This window comes from Perissodus microlepis, chromosome 8 (genome assembly GCF_051167445.1).
Source record: "Perissodus microlepis isolate ML-2025 ecotype Zambia chromosome 8, ASM5116744v1, whole genome shotgun sequence".
Lineage (NCBI taxonomy): Eukaryota > Metazoa > Chordata > Actinopteri > Cichliformes > Cichlidae > Perissodus > Perissodus microlepis.
This window is the reverse complement of record NC_140468.1, coordinates 27,521,820-27,544,968: the sequence shown is the minus strand read 5'-3', so window position 1 is coordinate 27,544,968 and position 23,149 is coordinate 27,521,820. Positions and strand designations below refer to the sequence as shown.

The window sequence follows — 23,149 nt, the reverse complement described above, 5'->3', positions numbered from 1 at the left end:
CTCGATTTCCTACCTTTGGAAATGTGTCAATGCGCTTGAAGAGAGAATCCTCTATTGCCTCTGTTGAGCCGTAGGTTCTATCGAGTCTTTCCCATATCATATCCAGCCCAGTTCCTGGATGATTAACATGAATTGCTCTGATCTGCTCTGCGTGTTCTTTTGACTCCTTGCCAAGCCACTTTAAAAGAAGATCCATCTCTTCACTCGCAGTCAAATCTAAGCCACTGGTTGCAGATAGAAATGAGCGTTTCCAGGCTCTGTAGTTCTGTGGCTTGTCATTAAATTGAAGTAAGCCTGTAGACACAAGTTCACGGCGTGCAAGATATCTCACAAAATCATTTGGGTTGGGGCTGCCATAGTTGGCGTTAGGAGATATGGGATAGGCTGAGGGAAATGCACCACTATAGTCATTTTGAAATCCGAGATTCTGGGTTGGAGTAGCAGAACTGTGTTCAAATCTTACTTGTCGTGGCTCGTGAACATCTTCATCCTTACATCTGAACTCCATGTGAGCTGGGGAACGGCTGTGATTTTATTGGCGTAACACTTTCATGCCGCTGATGCTCTGTCTCTGATACTTTGCCTTGGTCCGCAACATACTGTTGTGTTCGTTGAATAGTTTCTAGAGGGTCAGAATCTAGTACAAGGTCACAACTACGTCTTTCACTATTGATATCAGCTGCAGCTTCTAGCACTTCTGCCTCCGCAATGGCTGCAGCAGTTTCTTTCTTATATTCTAGCATTTGCATTGAGGCTTCCAATTTAGCCTTTTCTAGTTTTAGGTTTATTTCCTCCTCAGCATAAGAAAGACGAGCCTTTGCTGCTTCTGCACGTGCTCGTGCCTTGGCTGCAGCAGACCCAGTTGATGATGCATAGGAGTGCACAGAAGGAGTGTGCGAATGCGTTATTGACATGGTTGTTTCTTCTGACTGGGACTGAACAATTTCTCAGCGAATCTCTGCTTAGATGTGCTAATTGTCCATTAGTTGATTGTGATGATGGTCTCCCTACCATCTGTCGGCGTTTCCACGTTATCTTGCCCGCTAGGAAGTGTGGTTTCACTGTACTGCCTCTGCTATGGTTGGGCAGTCAGCTAAACTCCTTCCCCACATCAAGACTCTGATGACACGATTCCCGGTTCACAGGTTTATTGACACAGGGAAAGGTGAAACTGTAACAAACAGTACAAGGCATAATCACTGTACTTATTCACCATGTACATATATAACGATGAAAATATATTAACCCAGTTTTTTTAATATGTCAACATGCAATGTTCATATGAATTACTTCCCTTTTTAAGTCAAATACAAACATCAAATTATGATTTTAACAAGTCTTGCTATAATGAATGCCTCCAATTCGTTTGTCGTTCCCCTTTAACTAGGTCCATAAGCGATTGCTAGCGTAAACTGCATAAGATTGGTTTTATCATTAAACTTACAGAAAAATGAACTTACTTGAAAGAAAGTGGTCTATACATGCACATAAAATATAAAACAAGTCTATACATACCCACAATGCTACCAAAGGCATAGGATGTATGTGGATGCCACTGGATTTATCTGGCTAAGGCCACCATGCTGCACATGCCTTCTCCTTAATACACAGACTTACTTCCTGTTTACCGACGACATCATGTCCTATTACAGACTACAGGTTTTAAGGTGGCACCAGAGAGTTACAATTGCATATTTAAACATTTACCAAATCCAAGAAAACAGTCTACCTTAAAAACTTTTGATATCAGAACAGTAACTTTGGCTGAAACAAGAAGACACAAAAAAACAACAGCTAAAAAGTAGGTCTGACTCTAAGCAATCTATGACGTTTGCAACAGACCACCATGTTAATTCAAAAAGGCCTCGCTTGCCTCAGTTAAGGTCATGTTCATGACTCAACAATAAGAATGAAAAAAAAAATAGCTTCCATGGGTGATTTTCCAGTTTTCCTGCCTTTCAGCCTACACAAAAAAATTACCTGACAATAAACCATCTTAAACTGAACATACCTAACAATGAGGCTGAATTAAAACATTGTTTGCTGCTTAACTCAAAGATTTTTTTTTTTTACCAACAAATACTGTTTTAAGATCCTCCTGGCAGCAAACAAAAAAAGCCCAAACAAAATGTTGGAATCAAGAAAGTCTCCCTAATACCACATTGTTTGTCAATATTGTCATGCATATAGATTCACTGGAACAAATAACATTTTATTATTAGCCATAGCAACTAGCTGCTACTTTGATGAAATTTAAAAGACAGCTAACATGGCTAGTGAATAATTGATAATCGTTAAAAACCTATGTTTGCTGTGTGTGCTGACCAGGCTGACATTTAGTGATTCTATTTATGACTCACTGTTGTTACAACAAGAGCTTTACTGACCCCATTAAGTGTTATTCAGTGATGCGAACATCAACTCCTGTTCATGAGTTCAGCTGCTACTCAGGGGAGGAGAGTGCCTGTCTGTCCGCAGCAGTGGTGTGTGATGAAGTGTGTCAGCTGGAAGAGGTGAAGACAGTTTGTATCCATATTGTTGTAAATAATTATCTAATCCAGTAGTAATGGTCACTTTATTATTGTGTCACAAGTGTTTGACACAATGTGTAACAAGTCTAGCTTCTTGTGAAAAAATGTTTCTAGATTAGACTCTTAAGTAATGTTAAGAACGAGATAAATATCACAAAGTGCTTCACATCAAAAATGTTTAAAGAAACAAATCAAAACAAAAATTACACAAAAGCAAGCCTAAAAAGAGTTCTAGATGAGTTTTAGGTACATTTCACAAAACATCACTGAGTCCAGATCTCAGGCTCAGTAGGAGAGCAAGAAAAAAAAGTTACTGAACAGATCATCTACTGCTTTCCAAAAGTGACTATACGTGACTATAATAGTAAGTTCCAGTTTTTTGTATTAAACTTCATCCTTCTTTATAGAAGAACATACTTTCTGTCTAATAAGATTGCACATCTAAAGCAGTGTTTTAGCATACGACCTTGTTAGCATGGCAGGCTAAAATACCATGCTATGTGAAAGCAAAGTATAAAAAGTATTTTTTTTACTCCACACTATATATTTTGTGTTTACTCATTAACTCATCGACCAGTGTCTCAGTCAATTGTTGGCTTTTTTGTTGTAACCTCGGCTTCTGTCTCCTTCTCCTCTTTTTCTCTCTGACTTACCTTGCGTATTTACAGGTAGTATTAAAAATCGACGCTCCTCTTACCTACTCGCCATCACCACTGAGAGATCCAGGTCCTGTGATGAGGGTCTCAACACCTTCAGGGAAGAAAGCCCTGTCTTCTCGTAAGTCAAGAATCCTGGAAATGAAATTTGATGGCTTTGTGTCATTCCAGATATGAGGCCATTTTCCACCTCAGAGACTCAGTTGAACTTTTTTTGTGATTTGTGTGTCCACTACATAGGACATAAATGAATGTCCAGGTCAGGAGGTTAAAGTGGTTTTTACAGAGTAAAAGTCAAATTGTACAACTATTAAAACACAGCTGATGTCATAGAGAAATAAATAATAACATAAATAACAAAAGTACGTCAACAGAAGTTAACTTTTTAACAGAGCTGGAATGAGCCTTGATGCCACAGACTGGCTTAAGTCTTGTACAAGGGACAACTAATAGATTTTGAGCTTATGAGCTAAGACAGCGAACAGCAGTGTACTTAACAATTAGTTCAGATATGTAGTCTGGACTCAGTGCTCCCTTAGTATTAAAAGAAATTCTAAAATCAACTGTGAGCCGCTGTAAAGCGACAACAGAGCTCACTGCAGGCCAATGGGCTGTCCCTGAAGTGGAGCGGACAGCAAACACACTTTCTCTCCTTGACCATAAAATGAACTTTAGTGGCATTATATCAAAGTAGGAGCAACTGAGCCACAAAGTGGTAGGCCACGGAAAATCACAGAGAAAAGTCAGTGGGTGGTAAGGTGCATACTGAGGAGAGGTCACCAGCTTTCTGCAGATACTCATCTGTCTGCATTGTGGCAAGTGTAAAGTTTGATGGAGGGGGGACTATTTTGTAAGGGTTGGGCTTGTTCTCTTAGTTCCAGTAAAAGGAATACCAAGACATTTTTTGGACAATTCCATGCTCCGAACTTTGTGGGAACAATTTGGGGATGATCCCTTCCTGTTCCAACATGACTGTGCACCAGTGGACAATGCAAGGTTGATAAAGACATGCATGAGCAAGTTTGGTGTGGAAGAACTTGAGTAGCTTGCATAGACTCCTGACCTCAGTCCAATAGAACACTATGGGATCAATTAGAGCAGAGACTGTGAGCCAAGCTTTCTTGTCCATCATCACTGTTTGACATCACAAATGCACTTCTGGAGGAATGGTCACAGATTCCCATTAATGCACTCCTAAAATTTGTGGAAAGCTTTCCCTGAAAAGTTCAAGCTGTCATAGCTACAAATGGTGCTGACATTATGTTAAACATTATGGCTTAAGAATGGAATGTCAGTCAGTTTCATATGCATGTAAGGATCTGAACAACTCTTTCTGTGCAGGTAATTTTGCTCATTGGTCTAAGCTGATTCAAAATTTTTACGGAACATCATGAATCCAGTGATTCTGACACAATAGTGAAATCAGAAAGGCTAAAAGGAATGAGTAATGAAGTGTTCATGTAAACATTCATGCCAAGTCTGACGTACTGTGAAAAAAGGACAAGTTAATCTTCTAGTTCAACCAAATAATACAGAGTAATCAATAAAACTTTAAAAACTTGAATTTTATTGCAATATATGGTCTATATCTGTAACTTGTTTGCTGTCTGCTCCACAGTAAACTACCAAAAAGGGTCAAGAGCTTTTTCACGGATGGGGTGAGTCACTCTCATTTCTAAATTCTTGACCTGGATATTGTCATATGTGTTTTCCATATTTAGTTCATTGATGTTTACAGGAACCCAGTAACCACTGTCTTTGTAAGTTCCATAAGAATAGAATAGAATAGAATAGAATAGAATAGAATAGAATAGAATAGCTCTTTATTTTTTATTGTACATGTACAACAAAATTGTGGGTGCTCCACACCAACTGTGCTGGAGTAAAATATAAATAGCAACAGGAATAAATAGCAAACAGGAGATATATATACAATCAAGAGGGATATGTACAAAAATAAGAAAAAGGCACACAAAGAACAAGTTGCAAAGTGCTTGGAAATAGTGCAAAGAAAATTAAATACTTGGTCTGAGTAGAGTCTGTGGTGGGAGTTACTCAGACCATGGCTCAGATTAGTGAGGTGAGTGGGCAGAGTGGGGTGTGGGGGTTTGTCAACAGTCCAAATGGCCCAGGGGAAGAAGCTGTTTGTTAGACTGACGGTGTTGGACCTGATTGACCTGTGGTGCCAACCAGAGGGAAGCGGGTCAAACAGGTGGTGAGCGGGGTGCAATGGCTCTGGTTCCTGAGACAGGAGGATCTGGCAATGGCCGAGGGTAGGCAACATCCCCTGCGTGCCAAACACCCAGGCAGTAGGAAAGCACACTCTCCACTGACGAGCAGTAGAAGGCCAACAGCAGCTTCTGGTCCAGATTATTCTTCCTCAAGACACAGAGGAAGTGCAGCCACTGCTGGGCCTTCTTTACCGGGGTGTTGGTGTTGTGAGTCCAGGTGAGATCAGCAGAGATGTGGGTTCCCAGAAATGGAGTTATTGAGGCTGGTTGGTGAGGAAGTCTTTGATCCAGGAGCAGGTGGCAGGGGGGGATCTGAAAATGGTTCAGTTTGGTGGTGAGGATGTCTAGGATTATGGTGCTGAATGCTGAGCTATAGCCCATGAAGAGCATGCACACATAGCTCTTCATGTTCTCCAGATGGCTCAGTGCTCTGTGAAGGGTGATGGTGATGGCATCCTCTGTGGACTGATTTGCTCTGTAAGCAAACTGTTGGGGGTTGAGGGAGGGGAGTAGAGAGTTTTTGATGTGCTGTGACACTATCCACTCAACACACTTCATGAATACAGACATGAGGGCTATAGGTCTGTAGTCAATAAGGCTGTCTATACCAGTCTTTGGATGTGAGTGATGATGGGGCCTCTCAGACAGGTGGGAACAGTGACATGAGCCGCGAGGTGTGGGGGGGCAAAAAAACTGAGTGAAGAAGGTGTTGAGCTCCTTTGTGAGTTTGTGGCCGCTGTTACGGGTTGGGGGGCTCTGGCCTTTGTAGTTGGTGAGGGCTTGGATACTAGAGGTTATTATAAGTGAGGAAGTCCTATGTCCTCCTCCTCCTGTAGGCCTCCTTGGCTTGTTTGATGTCTCTACTCAGTTTGGCTCTGGCAGTGCTGCACAGAGAACTGTCCCTAAGCTTGAAGGCAAAGTTAAGAGTTCTTATCAGAGCCTGCACTTCACTCATCATCCAAGGTTTTTGGTTAGGAAAAACCCAGATAGTTTTTCTGTCACTGTCAGATTCTCCACACAGCACTTAATGTAGAAAAGGCCAGACTGAGTGAAAGTCTCCACGTCCTGCTTTTTGAAGATGGACCAGTCTTGTTAGATCGAAACATAATACTTCCACAATGTGTTCCAGTCTTTGGAAAGTCTGCAAGCCCAAGAGGACGCCCGATCCAAGCGCCACTCCACCTCTGAGCTGGGTATCATCACCTTCAGTGATGTTCACAAGGAGGGCTGGCTGCACTACAAACAGATTCTGACAGAGAAGGGAAAGGTAAAAATAAAAGAAGAAGAAAAAACCCCACTGTGTCTGCATTTATGCAGGATGTCTTTTCTAATGCTAGTCCGTGTCCAGGTGTTAGCAAACTAAAAAGAGATGGCCAGCTCTTATGTAAGGACACTTATTCCGACTTTCCACTTAGTGTTTGCTGAAAAGGAGAGAGGGGCTTCTGAGATCACCAAAGAAAACACCTGTCTCCTGGCTTCTTTCCACAAAAGACATAAATGTTATCGGCCCTGGAAAAGACCAACAACACCCACCAGGAATGAGTTTTGAATTATTGAAAACAACGCAAACTAAATTTACACCAAATGGACCAACACACACACACACACACACACCTCTTCAAATGCCTCCTTCAAGTTGGTTGGGCAAATTTCCATATACCCTCAAGTAAGCATAATTGTATTGTGAGATTTGCTGTTGAACGGTGCATCCTGATATGGTATTTGCCTGTGATAATAAATATATTAATACACCTATCAGACACAGCATCAAAACAAAACTCTGTAATTCAATTCAATTCAATTCAATTTTATTTATATAGCGCCAAATCACAACAAAAGTCGCCTCAAGGCGCTTCATAGATACAGAGAAAAACCCAACAATCATATGACCCCCTATGAGCAAGCACTTTGGCGACAGTGGGAAGGAAAAACTCCCTTTTAACAGGAAGAAACCTCCGGCAGAACCAGGCTCAGGGAGGGGCGGCCATCTGCTGCGACCGGTTGGGGTGAGAGAAGGAAGACAGGATAAAAGACATGCTGTGGAAGAGAGACAGAGGTTAATAACAGATATGATTCAATGCAGAGAGGTCTATTAATACATAGTGAGTGAGAAAGGTGACTGGAAAGGAAAAACTCAATGCATCATGGGAATCCCCCGGCAGCCTACGTCTATTGCAGCATAACTAAGGGAGGATTCAGGGTCACCTGGTCCAGCCCTAACTATATGCTTTAGCAAAAAGGAAAGTTTGAAGCCTAATCTTAAAAGTAGAGATAGTGTCTGTCTCCCGAATCCAAACTGGAAGCTGGTTCCACAGAAGAGGGGCCTGAAAACTGAAGGCTCTGCCTCCCATTCTACTTTTAAATACTCTAGGAACAACAAGTAGGCCTGCAGAGCGAGAGCGAAGTGCTCTAATAGGGTGATATGGTACTACAAGGTCATTAAGATAAGATGGGGCCTGATTATTTAAGACCTTGTAAACTCTGTACAATACTGTATAGGTCATCTTTATGTTGCCAAACCAGCATCAGGCAAAGAACTCTGGCTAAATGTTTAAGTTCTTTAAAATATGACATACACCTTCCAGTGTCATGTGAAGAAATGAGTTTCAGCGAGCCAATCAGGTAGTTTCAGTTGCTAAACGGTCCATTTTTTTTAAGGTTATGCCTTCTCTGCATCTTTCTTCATGACAGAAAGTTGGTGGGAGTATGCGACCGTGGAGACGCGCCTTCTCCGTTCTCCGCTCCCATTCACTCTTCCTTTACAAAGACAAGCGAGATGCAGTGATTCACGGGGCAGGAGCAGGACCCGGTCAGGTTGAACATTGTCCAATCAGCATCCGCTGCTGCTTGATTGACATTGCCTACAGTGAAACCAAGCGGAAACACACCTTGAGGTTGACCACGCAGGATTTCTGCGAGTACCTGCTTCAGGCCGAGGATAACGATGACATGCTGGCATGGATCAAGGTTATTAGGGAGAATAGCAAAACAGATAACGAGGTATGAATAATATTTTGTTAGTTTGCACTGGCTGCACAAACACATACACCAAACTAATTTGTGGCTTTCATTCTTTATAGGAGATTGGTTTCTCAAGACAGGCTCTCATCAACAAGAAGCTGAATGACTACAAGAAACACAGGTCAGGATGAATAAGTAAAAAGTCTGCGCCTTACAGTAATTAGAAGTCACTGTAATTCTGGGCTTGAAGATTGCCACAAATCATACTTTAAACTGCAATTTCCCAAAATTACAAATAAAAAGGTACAACATAAAACTGTAGTCATCATGAAAAGAATTTGGAATATACAGAGCATTTCCCAAAATATTGCCAAAAGTATTCACTCATCCATCCAAATCATTGAATTCAGGTGTTCCAATCACTTCCATGGCCACAGGTGTATAAAATCAAGTACACAGGCATGTAGACTGCTTCTACAAAGAATGAAAGAATGGGTCTGTCAGGTTCAGGCCAAGAACGGGACCCAAATGCAGGACTTTCCAAAAGAGAGAGTGAGTTTATTTATAGTGAAGATAGTTGAATAGTGATAGTAATGTGACAATTTCCAAAACGCATGGCTTCCGTTGTGGTGCTCCTGACTCCCACACAGTGCTCGTGGACCGTTGCGTGAATGGTGAAAACTCCAGCTCTTCATATATATAACCTTCCGGCCTGATGATGCGCGTAAACCACCACTCTGGAAACACACGCACACACTCAAAAACACATACACATAAAGGAGGGGACCGGGAGGGGAGCCTTGACAATGAAGATAGAAAAAACATAACACACGGGCAGGTTAACTGGCGAGGACTGCCAGACCATGACAGGATCACTCTCAGGGGCACAGTGAATTCCTGCATGGTACCATGATAGGATGCCATTTGTGCAACAGTTAACTGTTATTGGTTTCATAACAAAGACGTCAACTCTGCCACAGAGTGGTAGGCCATGTAAAATCGCTGAGCAGGGTCTGCAGATGGCACATAGTGCATAGAGGGTGCCAACTTTCTCTAAACTTCATTTGGCCTTCCTGATTTGATCACGAGTAGTGCATCCAAGAATTCGATCACTGTGCAATCCAAAGCATCAAATGCAGTAGTGTAAAGCACGCCGGCACTGGACATTAGAGCAATGGAGACGTGTTCTCTGGAGTGAAGAATCATACTTGTCTGTTTGGCAATCTGATGAAGGAGTCTGGTGGTTGCCAGGGGAATGGTACTTATCTGACTGGTGGAGGGGGGAATATGGTGTGGGGTTGTTTTTCAGTGAAAGGAACTCTCAGTGCCACATGACTATCCATCCATTCTCTTACACTTTGCAGACGACTCGAGCCTATCCAAGCTACCACAGGGTGAGAGGCAAGGTACACCCTGTACAGACTGCCAGTCTGATGCAGGGTTAACACAGAGAGACAGACAACCATTCGCACTCACATTCACACCTGTGGGCAATTTAGAATCACCAATGAATGCAACCCCACTAATTGTATGCCTTTGGACTGTGGGAGGAAGCTGGAGTACCTGGAGAGAACCCATGGAGACATGGGGAGAACACGCAAGCTCCACATAGAAAGGTCCTTGCCAGAGGGTGGAGTCAAACTGAGGTTTCTGCGAGGCAACAGTCCTAACCACCACACCACCATGCCACCCAGATACCATTTGGACAACTTCATGTGAAGGTGTAATTGGTCCACTTGGATTTTTTTCCATTTTTTTCTGTTTCCTGTTTTTTATTTAAACGTTGACATTTTATGACCCTGATGAAGGCCACAAGCCAAAATGCGTTGGTCACTTAATAAAGTTGTTTCCTATTACTTTAAGTGTCACTGGAGTGTCCACGTCATGACAACTTCATTCTCCCAATTTTGTGGGAACTGGACCAGTCCAAAAAGCAAGGTCCATAAAGACATAAATGAGCAAGTGGGATGTGGAAGAAGTTGACTGGCCTGCACAGAGTACTGACCTCGACAGAACACCTTTGGGAGGAATTAGAAAGAGAAGCCAAGTCTCCGTGTCCGTTATCAGTGTATGACCTTACAAATCCGCTTCTGCAAGAAGGGTCACAAATAACTCTAATAAATCACACTCCTAAACTTTGTGGAAAACGTTCTGAGAAGAGGTGAAGCTGTTATAGCTGCAAAGAGGGCTGACATAATAGAAACTCTATGAATTAAATTGGGGTTAACATGTTGCCTAAAGATACTTGGCATGCAGACTAGGGGCAGCCAGGGATCAAACCACCAACCTTCCAGTTAGTAGATGGCCTGCTCTACTGCCTGAGCTACAGCTATCCTGGCAATCAATGTCATTCAAGTGCATATACTTGTAAATATGGATATATACTTTTGACAATATAGTGTATCAAACCCACTGCACCTTTTTATTTATTAATATCTTTTGAAGACACATCAAAACTAACAACTTCTGTTAACCTTGTTACATCCACTTAAACTAACATCCACACCTAAACCAACACGATGAGGTTAAAAATTGCCTAACTTTGTTGTTCTCTTTTGTGTAGTCTGACAGGTAGTAAGCTAGACTCCTCTCCCAGAGCCCATCGTATGATGCCGCCCTTCTTTCTGGCAAAAACTGACAACACTTCAGTGAACAGAGCTTCCAGATCTGGAGGGTCTAAACATGACTCTGGTTTGTGTTCTTCAGTATATATGACAAATCAAAGCAGCAAAAATGCTTAACTTAATTATGTATCCATTTATCCGCATCTGTGTGACTTAGATGATAACAAGGCACTGTGGAGCATCAACATCATGAAGAAGGCCAAGAAGACAGGTGTTCCAAAGGCTTTTGGTGTACGTCTCGAGGACTGTCAGCCTGCTGTCAACCATAAGGTAAGTCAAAATTCATAGTAGAAAAAACTGCTTGGCTACAAGCAGAATCATTAAATAATCCCAAAATCAAACTGTCAAATTAAAGTGGAGCAGACGTATAAATGTATTTTTTGCCTTGGGTCTATTGTAAATCAGTTTTTTCATTGGTGAACTTTATTGTTTCTGTAAGTGGTTAAAACAAGTTAGCAGGAAAAAAAAGTTTGTTTTAAAATAATGTACAATAAAATAGGTTTGTAAATGAGATTTTAAGTAAAACAAAGACGTGTAGCTCATTGGAAAGTATGATAGGTATTTTACTGAAACTGATGTATTCAAGTTTTCTGAAAATCTTACGAATGCGATAACTCGAGAAAGCATTCACCTAGGATTTCAAACTGATACCACAGGTATATCTACTAAAAATCTCGGACAAGTTTTAATCTCAGTGACTTTGGACTGAAGGTCAGAGGTCAAGTTTTCTGAAAAAAGCCAAGAGGGTCCAAATACCAGCAGTGTGTTAGGTGCATCAGAGATGTAGACTTGGATGTACTCTAAGATTTCTAGTGTCCAGAGCAATGGTGATACAGGCAAGATGGTGACCATTTAAGACAGAGACTTGGAAAACTTTGGACAGCGGTTCCAATGGAGTATTTAGTTGTTTGGCTATGAAGTGTCTTTGTAGACACTTCATTCTTACTCACGGGCTGAGTAGAGGTAAAAACCCTACTCAGCCCGTGAGTCTGTTAACACTTCAAAAGAGTCATCATCGAGGAGCTTAGCAGAAATCAAAAGATTGTATAAGGAGAAAGAACATTCCTTAAAAGTGCCCTGCTTTCAAGTGCCGCTGTGCTGTTGAAGTAATGTTTTCAGCTCAGCTGTTTGAATTCTAGAGATCATTGTGTTAGTAAAAAATCTCAGCCTTTTTCCAACTGACTGGAGAAGGATTCCAGCTGAGACGAGGCTCTCTCTGTGGACTGAGAGGAACGGACAAAGATGGCGGTGTGATAGTGACTCTGATGCTTCTGAGAGATGTAAACTGTGAAAGGCAATTAATTTTGAGAGCAAATAATCTGCGCCATGCTGTTACTTGTTAAAGCACTCATTCTTATTTGGTAGCAAGATGGTGGAGGATCTATTTGTGCTCCACCGCCTGGGCTCTCTGAGGTGAAAAAGGCTTCTAAAGATGACACAAGGAATCAAAGTTAGCAGAGTTTGTTAACAAGTAGAAATCTAAGTTAGAGTGAACTGACTGAAGGGCCGCAGAGCAGGGTGATGGCTGGGACAAAGGTAAGTCTACTGGTATACAAGCACATATTAAATCCACACTGACTTTGAAGGGGTCCTTTTCAGAGACAGCCTTCACATAGAGAAGCAAGCAAGAGACATTACCATTTGATGACCCATGTGTTATTGTATTGTCTTCTACTGAGAGTATTTCTGATGAGGTGTCTGTGAGTAATAGTGTCAGGTGCTTTTACCAAGTATGTATGTTTTTTTGGTAATTTAAGTTCTCTTTATTCATTTTCAGTTTGTTTCTTAGTTTACTTCTGGTTTAGATTTTCACCTTTTCACCTTTTTGGTGTGTCTTCTATTTAGATTTATTGACTTTATTTCCTGCTCCATTTTTGGATTTCTGCTATGCTTGAAAACGTTTGCCTTTTGTTTAATAATTCCAGTTAAATAAAATAATCAAAAAGGCAGGCTCGGTTGTTGAGCTGAAACTGGACCCTGTGAAGGCACTGTTAGAGCAGAGAACACGGTATTTTGTCATTCTCTTAATTTGCTCACTAATCTTGTCCATCTTATTGTCCAAGGTCCCCACTTTTCCCAAAAAGATCAATGGAACAGACAGAAACAAGCCACTAAAGCAACTGTTCCAGAAATAACTTATTTCAAATAATGTATATGTTCAGACGGAGTGTGATTGTCATGTGATGCTGAGGTTGTAGGTGAAAATCTGTTTGTTGAAATAGTTTTTTTGTCTATTTTTCCCTCTTTTGTCTCCCTTGCTTTCTCTTATCAGTTTGTTCCTCTAATAGTGGAGATGTGTTGTGGTGTTGTAGAGGCAACTGGTCTGGAGTACACTGGTATATACCGTGTACCGGGCAACAATGCCATGGTGTCTAACTTGCAGGAGCATCTCAACAAGGGCATGGACTTGAACACTGCTGAAGAGGTATGGAAACGAGCCCTGCTTTGCTTAGCAGACTACAGAAACTAATGTTACATCATGATGAGTTTTTTAAATGTTCAAAATTTTACATCTGAAACAGATTAAATTATTAGAAAACTATAGAGGAAATTTTTAACACAATAAAGATAAAGTCTGTGGCAGGTCAGACTGAAAGTACATACCAGTAAAGACTATAATCTAAGGAGCTGATTATAATCTATAATGACAGGAGCTGAAGTTATTTCTTTTGTCTTCCCTTTGAGTAACTTCAGCACCTTTTTTTCTAACTCTTAATTATTTCAAATCATCAAATTAATTTTAATATTAGACAAAGATAACCCAAGGACATTTATTTAAATTTATTAGGGGAAAAAAGTTATCCAAACCTATCAAGTCCTAAATGAAAAATTGTTAAATTCTGATCAATGATCATGCTACCTGTCATTTTTCATATCCTCCCTGGTGAATTTGATGTGTTGGTCCACCGAGTTAATGTGATCAGCACCGTGAACAAACTCTGTGGACCAACACATCAAGTTCACCAGGGAGGAAAGACCATCTCTGAGTTGAGGAGGTGATCTAAAGGGTAAACCTTTGCCATCTTACAATGCTGTGATTGCAGCCATTCCCCAACTTTTTGTGAATTGTACTTATGGCCACTGATCAATAGCCATTGATCAATGGTCTTTGATCAATGGTTGTTGATCAATGACCATGACAATTTGCATATTAATGATCAAGGAACTGGCCTCACAGCCCATTGTTCGCCAGTGGTGCTAGTTTCAGTCACTGTGCAAATGTACTGCTTAAAGGTTAGGGAAAGCTGTGGTCAGCTGAGACTGAAGAAGTCAGCTGGATGAGTGACAAAACATTTCGTCCCCTGAAAACGCTACGTCCCGATGAAAAGAATACCTTTTTGGGATGACCTAAAGAACAGATTGCCGCCAATAGAATAGAAAAGAAGTTTTTCTATGCCATATTTGAAACAGATTTTATTACGGTAAACCCATGTGTAATTTTGATAGATTAGGTAATTCCCACATAGCGAAATTGGTATGGCCCAGATCTGGCCCACACAGTGTGCTTACACATGACCCACATACCGCAAAGAATGACGGCGCTTTGCTGGCCCAGATCTGTTTTGCCAGAGGTGGCCCACACATGGGCCAGCACAAGGCCAGTTGCAGACACACTGGTGGTCCTGTGCTGGCCCAGAACAGTTTCAGCTCTGGCCCCAGATGTCAGCCTAATGTGTACCTTAATCAAGCCATGTAATAACAACATGTGCCAGAACATAATAGTGCAAAAGCAACATGACTAAACTCTGTTCAGGCAGTGAATTCTTAAATAGTGCATTTCTAGTCTCTATACAACATGCCACATTAACACATTTTCTCCTAACTACATTCATACATATTCACACTCAGCATGCAGACTGGAGGAACCAGGGATTAAACCACTAACCTTCCAATCAGCAGGTGATCTGCTCTACCTCCTGAGCTACAGCCGGCCAGGGGTAAACATGAGTAAACCCTCACTAGGTTTTGCCTAAAGTGTACACTCACAAACCTGCTAAACCTGCATTTGAAACGTTGGCTACCATAACAGTATAGTATTGCAACATGGCATTTGGGTCTTCTAACTAAAATAGGAAAATAGGAACATAAATAGTGCCATCATTGCCAAACCTGGCCCACATCTGGTTGACATACACTCTGCCATGACACCAGTCAGTCAGAAGGGCCAGCTTGATGCTGGATCCGGGCCAGACCTGTTTGCTATGCGCCTGGGCCACATAACCCAAACCACAATTGAGCCAGATATGGCATGCCATCGCATAGACAGTGCCATCTATGCCAGGCCTGGCCCATATCTGGATGACATATGTCTTATCATGCCAGAAGTCAGCCAGCAGTGCCGGCTTGATACCAGATCCGGGCCAGACCTGTCTGCTATGTGGGATACTAAAATCCTAAAGCCTCCTCTTCATGTCCTCACAGAGATGGCAAGACCTGAATGTTATCAGCAGCCTACTTAAAACATTCTTCCGAAAACTGCCTGAGCCTCTGTTTACTGATGGTGAGTCCAGACGTTTGTTTACAGTGAAATGTCAAAGAATCTTTAATGAGTATGTATTGTATAATGTTCTGTTGCTTGGATAAAAAATAAAAAAGATTGCATTTTTTTCTTCAGTGGCAAGTTACAAAGCCACTGAATTTGTTGGCATATGATTTTCAGAATTTTAGAATATCACTTGTAGTTAGTTAGTCATCCATTATCTCTGCCTACAGATAAATACAATCACTTCATTGATGCCAACCGGATTGAAGATGGAGAAGAGAGATTAAAGACAATGAACAAACTGGTAAAAGAGGGCAGAGAACAGAGAAGTGAACATACTTCTGTCTTTTTGATAGTAAAACTCTCTCTATATGTACCCATTGCTTCTTTCTAGATCCATGACCTGCCAGATCATTATTATCACACCCTTAAGTTTCTGTTGGGTCACCTTAAGAAGATAGCAGATCACTCTGAAAAGAATAAGGTAACCTTTACCTTCAGTCCCATCAATTGAATCGTGTTTTTTTTGTGGGCTAAAATGAAGTTTTAATATTATTTCCAGATGGAGCCAAGAAATCTAGCCCTGGTGTTTGGACCCACTCTGGTGAGGACATCAGAGGACAACATGACAGACATGGTCACCCACATGCCTGATCGCTACAAAATAGTAGAGACCCTTATCCTGCATGTAAGAACCACCAGCTGCTTGCTCCAGTTGCACCTCTGTGAATAGCCAGTTGTGTTTTATGCATTAACACCATGCAGTAGTGCTGCATTCAGTTCTGCCTCCAGTGGTGCAGTGGATAATACTGTACATTCATGTGTGATGTGAGTGGGCGTTAAGGCGTCTGGGAAATCACATGATAGGGTGGGGCTAGGTTTCACAATGAGCTCACCTGAAACTTTGGCTGACTTTGACCTGAACCCGTTTTCACAACTTGGCTCGTGTGATTAGTTGGAGGATCATTACGGGGTCCATTGTCCCTCTTGGGGGGACACTCCCACAAGGCTTAAATCTGGGACTCTCCACCATTTGACCCTAAAACTGAGAGGTGAAATGTCTTCAAGCAACTTAAAGAAGTGCAGACACTTTTCTTTCCAAGCTCCCTAGACTGTGGAAAGGAAGAATTCCCTTTAACAGATAGAGAACTCCATCAGAACCAGGCTTAGGGAGGGGGAACCATCTACTGCAGCTGGATGGATGGTGAACACAAGCAGACTGCAAAAAGCAAACAGGACATAACACAAATTACAACAATAGAAGACAAAAGTTATTAACAATATGTAACCGAGGACAAAGGTACAAGTAAAAGGGGCAAGGAAATAAATTGATAATTTATTTATTACATTAATTAAACATACATTTTCCCAGTTATTTCCAGACAGGACTTACAACACATCCTGCTGATATCCCAGCTGCACATGAGACTTACCACAGAAACGGTGCGAAAAATAACACAACACTGCAAACCGTCACACCCCGTTTAGTGGCACTGCAATCGATTACCTGTGGCACGCACTGCAAACAATTCAGGTCTCACCACAGCTGGGAATCAGCACTATGCATGACCTGCAATCTGGGATATAAAGGGAAGTGGTACAAACAAATAAACACGGCTGGGCGGACTAACCAAAACAGAGCCAAAAACAACAAAGCAGAGACAGCACAGCTGAAAAACACAAACATCATAATCGATTAATGTTGGGTCTGTGTTTCCACAAGCCCCGCTGGTTTAGAGACTTATTCATCATGAAGAAAACAAGACAGTCAGCGATCGATCGATTTACTTGCAAGGGAGGCCTCGTCGGTGTCTACCACAAAATGACCCCAACGACGGCCTCCTCTCGCTGCCTTTTATTGGGAAAACAGTTCACAATAAACAATAGTACCTCCCCTCGTAAACCCCCCTTGGTTACAAAGACAAGGCACTGTATGTATATGTGTGTGTGTGTGTTCCTGATCACAACTGTTTCTACAACATCCTGGTCATAAAGAGGGTAGTCTCCCCCACACCCAATGTATGGTTCACCATGGATAACACAGTGAAGCCATACAAAGGGCAGGAAGCTTACCAAACATCAAACAGAATCTTCACAAGGGATGTGTAATAATCCTCCCCCCGCACAGAGTGGCTGGAGAGGTGGTCAGGGACAAAGGAATGTCTTGATCCTATAGACGGAACTAAGACCTTACAAATTTAAGAAGCTTAATGACAAACATTCAACAATTAGACCTAACAATTAAAATATTACCCAATAAAATATTAGTTTTATTAAACCATTCAAAATCACAAAACTAAAACAAACACTCAATATACCTACATTATTGATCAGTTTCCCTGTGCGCAGTTGATCTAGGACTTGATCAATTCTTCTATTAAAACTCGTGGTCACATTAAAAATGGGCACCCACAATAACAAATGATCAAAACAAAATGGCAAAAGTCTCTTATCGACAATATACCCACTCGCACCCGAGTGAGTTAATCGCCTCTGTTTTTTTCCACAGAAGAGCGCTGACCTCACCCCACACACCAACTACCTTTTTCATAGCTCTTCAGCCAATCACCTGGCAGAGAGCAACAAACTGCCAGGTGACACTTGTTACAAATAGTTTGATAGTGGCACATACGCAAACACAGAGAAGATCTCAGTGCATCATGGGAAATCATCCAGCAATCTGAGCGTATAGCAGCATAACTAAGGGATGGTTCAGGGTAAACCGATCCAGCCCTAACCTGCTTTTGGTAAAAAGGAAAGAAACAAAGAAAGGAAATGTTAAGTTTAATCCTAAAAGCAGAAAGTGTCTGTCTCCTGAATCCAAACTGGGAACAGGTTCCACAGGAGAGATGGGAGACTCCTGTTCTGATTTTAAATATTCTAGGAACCGCAAGTAAGCCTGCTGTCTGAGAGCAAAGTGCTCTATCAGAATAATATGCAACTATAAAATCTATATAGGACTATAAAGGACTCCTTGTTTACATAAGCAACTAGAATCTGTTTGATAAATATGATTCAAAATAGTGCAGCAGAATTTCGTTGATACCAGCTGTTTCCTTTCTCCAACAGTATGACTGGTTCTTCAGTAATGAAGAGCTTGATAAAGAAGAGAAGGTATGGGCTCTTATCACCCAAATGAACAGAAAACACCATGAATGACTGTATGCATTCAGATGTCGTCACTTCTTTTATGTCTGCTGGATATGTGTGTGTGTGTGTGTGTGTGTGTGTGTGTGTGTGTGTGCCCGCGTGCGTTTGTGTGTGACTGTAGCCCCCAGATGATAATTGGGACATACAGCCTTTGCCCAACATTGACCATCTGCTGACCAACATTGGCAAGCCGGGCATGCCAAGAGAGGCATCAGGTGAGGAGTGGGGGCTGCTGCAAGAGTCCTTTAATGCTTCACCTACAGACAGATTCAATTGTATGCACATTGTGAAGCAGCTAGATTCTCGTGAGCTTTAAGAGTAGCTCAAGAACAGTGGGTAGAGAGCTTAATGGAACGTGTTGTCATGGCCTAGCAGCTGCTTCCAAACCTTGCATGACCGAGCACAATGCAAAGTAATGGATGTACTCTAGAGCAGTAGAGACGGAGTGACAATTTCTGGAGTAAAAAAATCATGCTTCTATGTCTGGCAGCCCACTGGAAGAGTCTGGGTTTGGCAGTTGCCAGGAGAATGGTACTTGTCTGACTGCATTGTGCCAAATGTAAAGTTTGGTGGAGGAGGGATTATGGTGTGTGGTTTTTCAGCAGTTGGGCCGGGTCCCTTAGATCCAGTGAAAAGAAGTCTTAATGCTTCAGCATTTTGCTCACTGCCTGGGACCATGGAACCCAACTGGCATTTGCTATAGAATACCAGAATTGATAGGTCGATCAATGGTGCCCTGTACATTTCACAGAGGGAAGCATCTTCACCTGGTCACTTTTGACAGGCATAAAATAGCCTGGAGACGACGTGGCCAACGTTATGCTGTGCGTAACATCGCTCAGCATTACCAGTTTGGTCATGGGTCATAGTCAGGGGAGGCATATTCATGAAAGAACGCACAGACCTCTAGGCAAAGACTAGATAAAGGCACCCTGACTGCCATTAGGTATTCGGATAAATTCCTTAAACCTACTGTCAGACCCTTTTTTGGTGCAATGGGTCCTGGTTTCTCCTGGTGCACAAAAATACCCAGCAAGAGTATGCAGGGATTCAGACACTGACAATCTAATGCCACTGCATTCAACACTAGCAACACAGAAATGTTGAAACATTAGACGGGCTTTAGTAGAAATCACTGAGTAGTTCACTATTTCCTCACTGAACACAGACTCTTGCCAATTTATGGTTAATTCAGATGAGCAGTGGAAACACTGCTTACATACAACTTGAAGAAAAGAGCCTCACTGCTTCAGTTGGAAAGTCTTAACTTTCCCTCTTTATTCATAATCCTGTAGCCTCATCAACTGACAGCATTTTTCTTTCTCAGCAGACCTCTGTTCTGTTTGTGCTTGTAGATACTGACAATGTTTCCTACTTTTTCCTCTGTTCTCTTCTTCTGGGCCTTTCTGTGCTTTTTTCTAGCTGAGACAGTGGATCAACCTCTTCGGTAGGACCAGGTCTTCCTTCCTGTGTGTTTGCTCTTTCTTTGGATTTATTTAACCATTTGTGCTCTTTCCACAACTATTGTTTTTTCCAACATCTCCACTTGCCTTTTTGAAAGCAGCTTGTGCTGTGATTTCTCTTTATTTACATGTTTTTATATTTTGTGACCATCCTAACATTACTACCATCCAGTGATGACATTAACTAACTTACTTTTTCCTTTCTATCAGGTTCCACCACCAGCGATTCTCTTAAGTTAAAGGTAGGTGCTAATTCTTGGAATAGGATATCACATTTTGCAATAGAAAAAACATAATTACAAATACTTACAAGTGGTAACCTTTCAGCTTTCCTCTGCATCCAAAAAAGATCCGAACACCAAGTCCATCATCGCTGCCGTCACCCACAAACATAAAAAAAGTCCAAGTATCCACACGGTGAGCAGAAACACTGATGAGATTTCTGCGCACGAACCAGCCAAAGCCAGCAAATATGGTGAAGAAGGAAGGGTAGGGGAAAAAGAAGAAAGAGGAGAGCTAGATGAAGTCGAGGGAGAACAAACCATCCTTAAAACTGAAAAAAGGATAGAGGGAAAGATCTCACTTGTAGTAGGAGAAGAAGCTAAAGCAAAAGGAGCAGGCAGTGATGCAAAGATGTCAAAAAGGAGGAACAGCCAAAGAACCAACTTACCACCATCACAGCTTTATCCAAATAGAAGATCTGACTCAACCCGCCAGATCCACACCGCATGCTCAAAATCACCACCTCTCAGGAACCCTCCTTCCCATTTTAATCACAGTCTGGCCAGAGGTTATCAGACCATTCCTTTCTGGGTATTACCCACCAGGTCACGCAACATCAGCAGCCAGAGTGGAACTGCTCAGCACCAGTCAGCACCAATCTGCTATAGGAAAACTAGAGGTGGGAGGACAAGGGCTGTGTCCATGAATCTTGACCTTGAGCTGGGCAGGAATGAGGATAGTGTAAGAGGATGTAGAGATGATAGGGTGAAGGTAGTCAGAATGACTGAGAGAGAGCCAGGTCCCAGGTCCCTACCTCACTGTGCACAGAAGGTTCCCTCTCTCATCTCCTCTTCATCAGGATGGATAGATCAGAGTTCCTCAGGACATTCCACTGTCATCCTAAGGAGATCAGGCCTAGACCTGCAGGACAAGTTGAGAGCATGGCGTCGCCACACAGTGGTAGTTTAACCAGTCTGTTTCATCCACACTAATGAATACCAAGCACTTGGCCTTTACTCACTAACACTGTGTCGCAGTTGTCCACAAGCAGGAAAACTGTCTCCAGAATATTCTATTGGAGATGTAATGTGTCATTGGAAAAAAATGTCATTGTGTGCAATTGCAACGTCATTCCAAAGTGACAACAATAATGCACGGTACTAGGATCTTTATCTTATTTTCACACACTGCACTCCCTCCCATCTGCTGCGGATTTTTCTCTCCTACAAACATGGTCAGAAATAAAACTGCTTAAAATAAAATCAAATATACACTTCTTCAAAAATGAGGAAAGAAATAGCACTCCTGACAACAACTGATGTCATAGACACTTCATATAAACCATATAAAAGATGGAGGCTAGCTACATTAGTGAGAAAGCTGCATTCATAATCTTGTGAACCAAAAAAATCTTCCTCTGTCAATGGAGCAGGTGCAGAGCTGAAGAAATGAGATGAAGAAGAAATAATGGTTTGCACACTACAGAACTCTAGATTAATTATTTATTGCATGCAATAAATAAAGAGGCTGTAACCTTTTGGAATGAAAACCTACAACAGTATAAATGTAAAAGTGCTATGTGGTAATATACATTTGGGAGAAAACCACAGCAGACATTTGAAATTTAGCTGAAGAGCTGTTGCTGCTCTAGTTATAGCAAGTCACAGTAAAGAATTCATCTTTGTTTTTCTCTGCAGCCTGACTCTGAAATACTTTAACTGGTGTTCCTTTTGCCTTCTGGTTTTGACTAATCACCACTCTTAGTCTCTCGCTGTATGATTGGACTTTTTAGACTAAAAAATACTTGCATGGTCAAAACAAATACAAATATGCAAACCTTAAGTGTACAGTAAGACTATTGTGTTTCCCAGTATGTGTGTGTGTTGCATGAGGAGGGCCAGAGCTATAATAAAACCTTTAACGTTTTCAGGGCAGCTATGTGAAGTCATGCCAATTTTTTTGTGTTTTTTTTCTCTGTTTGTGTAATCATACAGTGTCAGCAGTGTGCAAACATGATAAATATTTGTTGTTTATCATATTGTGAACTCATACTTAATGTCAGTGTTACAGAGACAAGAAAGCAGCTAAAAGCAGCAAGCAAACCACGTCCTTAAATCCAAAACCACACAGTCTCATCTGAGTGATGTTAGCTTTTTGTTCTTTTTCACAGCTTCAGTATTTTTTTGATTCCTTCCCAGAACTTGAGTTTTGTAAAAACAAGTTTCAAGAATGAAAAATTGGAATGGTTAAAAAAAATGTGTGTGACCTAAACTGACATTAGCTGTGGTCAAACCAGACTCCATGTTTGTACATCTAGAATCCGTCTGTCTTCTCTGTCTGTGCCCTGGTGCATGTAACTCTGTACAAGTGTTGCAAAATTGGTCCACGCAAAGTCTTGTTAACCTGTGTATATAAATATTATACATATTAAATTATTTGTATTGAAACTGGATTAGTAATATTTGTGCTTCAATAACTAAAAATAATTGACCTTTAATAAAAAGGGCAGCTCTATTTATTTCATAATTCGGGACAGTTTTCTCATCATGCTGGGAACTAAGAAGCACTGCATTTTTTCTGTCTCAGAAAAGTAAAGAGGGGAAGTGAAAGGTTACAGTAGCAGTTCGAGAAATTCCAAAAAGATACTGCCCAGTTGCAATGTGGGAGATGTAGGATTGGGCACTCTTCCAGTTTACAACACATTGGCCATTGAAGACCAAATGTAATGAAGGATGATGATGATTGTATTAGTCCAAAATAAAAAAGAGAAAGCTCATACTTTACTCATGTTTGTCTAGAAAGGCAACAGACTGAGGCACCAAATATAC

The 23,149-nt window shown here is 41.5% G+C and overlaps 1 protein-coding gene across 7 annotated transcripts in view; it reads left to right on the top strand.

Moving 5' to 3' along the window:
* The window catches only part of LOC146382140 (rho GTPase-activating protein 23-like), an 84,437-nt gene extending 61,664 nt beyond the window's left edge, over positions 1–22,773 (top strand). For 5 of the 7 annotated variants that reach the window (XM_084938468.1, XM_084938469.1, XM_084938467.1 and 2 more), the window contains 16 exons: positions 3,200–3,308; positions 4,806–4,845; positions 6,548–6,685; positions 8,110–8,418; positions 8,499–8,560; positions 10,943–11,070; positions 11,161–11,273; positions 13,276–13,428; positions 15,426–15,504; positions 15,717–15,790; positions 15,881–15,970; positions 16,049–16,174; positions 18,556–18,600; positions 18,758–18,851; positions 20,310–20,341; positions 20,427–22,773. In XM_084938468.1, the coding sequence (XP_084794594.1) occupies positions 3,200–3,308; positions 4,806–4,845; positions 6,548–6,685; positions 8,110–8,418; positions 8,499–8,560; positions 10,943–11,070; positions 11,161–11,273; positions 13,276–13,428; positions 15,426–15,504; positions 15,717–15,790; positions 15,881–15,970; positions 16,049–16,174; positions 18,556–18,600; positions 18,758–18,851; positions 20,310–20,341; positions 20,427–21,290 (2,456 nt within the window). In that variant the 3' untranslated portion in view covers positions 21,291–22,773. Of the gene's footprint in view, positions 1–3,199; positions 3,309–4,805; positions 4,846–6,547; positions 6,686–8,109; positions 8,419–8,498; positions 8,561–10,942; positions 11,071–11,160; positions 11,274–13,275; positions 13,429–15,425; positions 15,505–15,716; positions 15,791–15,880; positions 15,971–16,048; positions 16,175–18,555; positions 18,601–18,757; positions 18,852–20,058; positions 20,084–20,309; positions 20,342–20,426 lie in introns of all 7 variants that reach the window. The other 2 variants (XM_084938473.1, XM_084938471.1) reach the window with 1 other exon arrangement.
* The last annotated feature ends 376 nt before the right edge of the window (positions 22,774–23,149 follow it).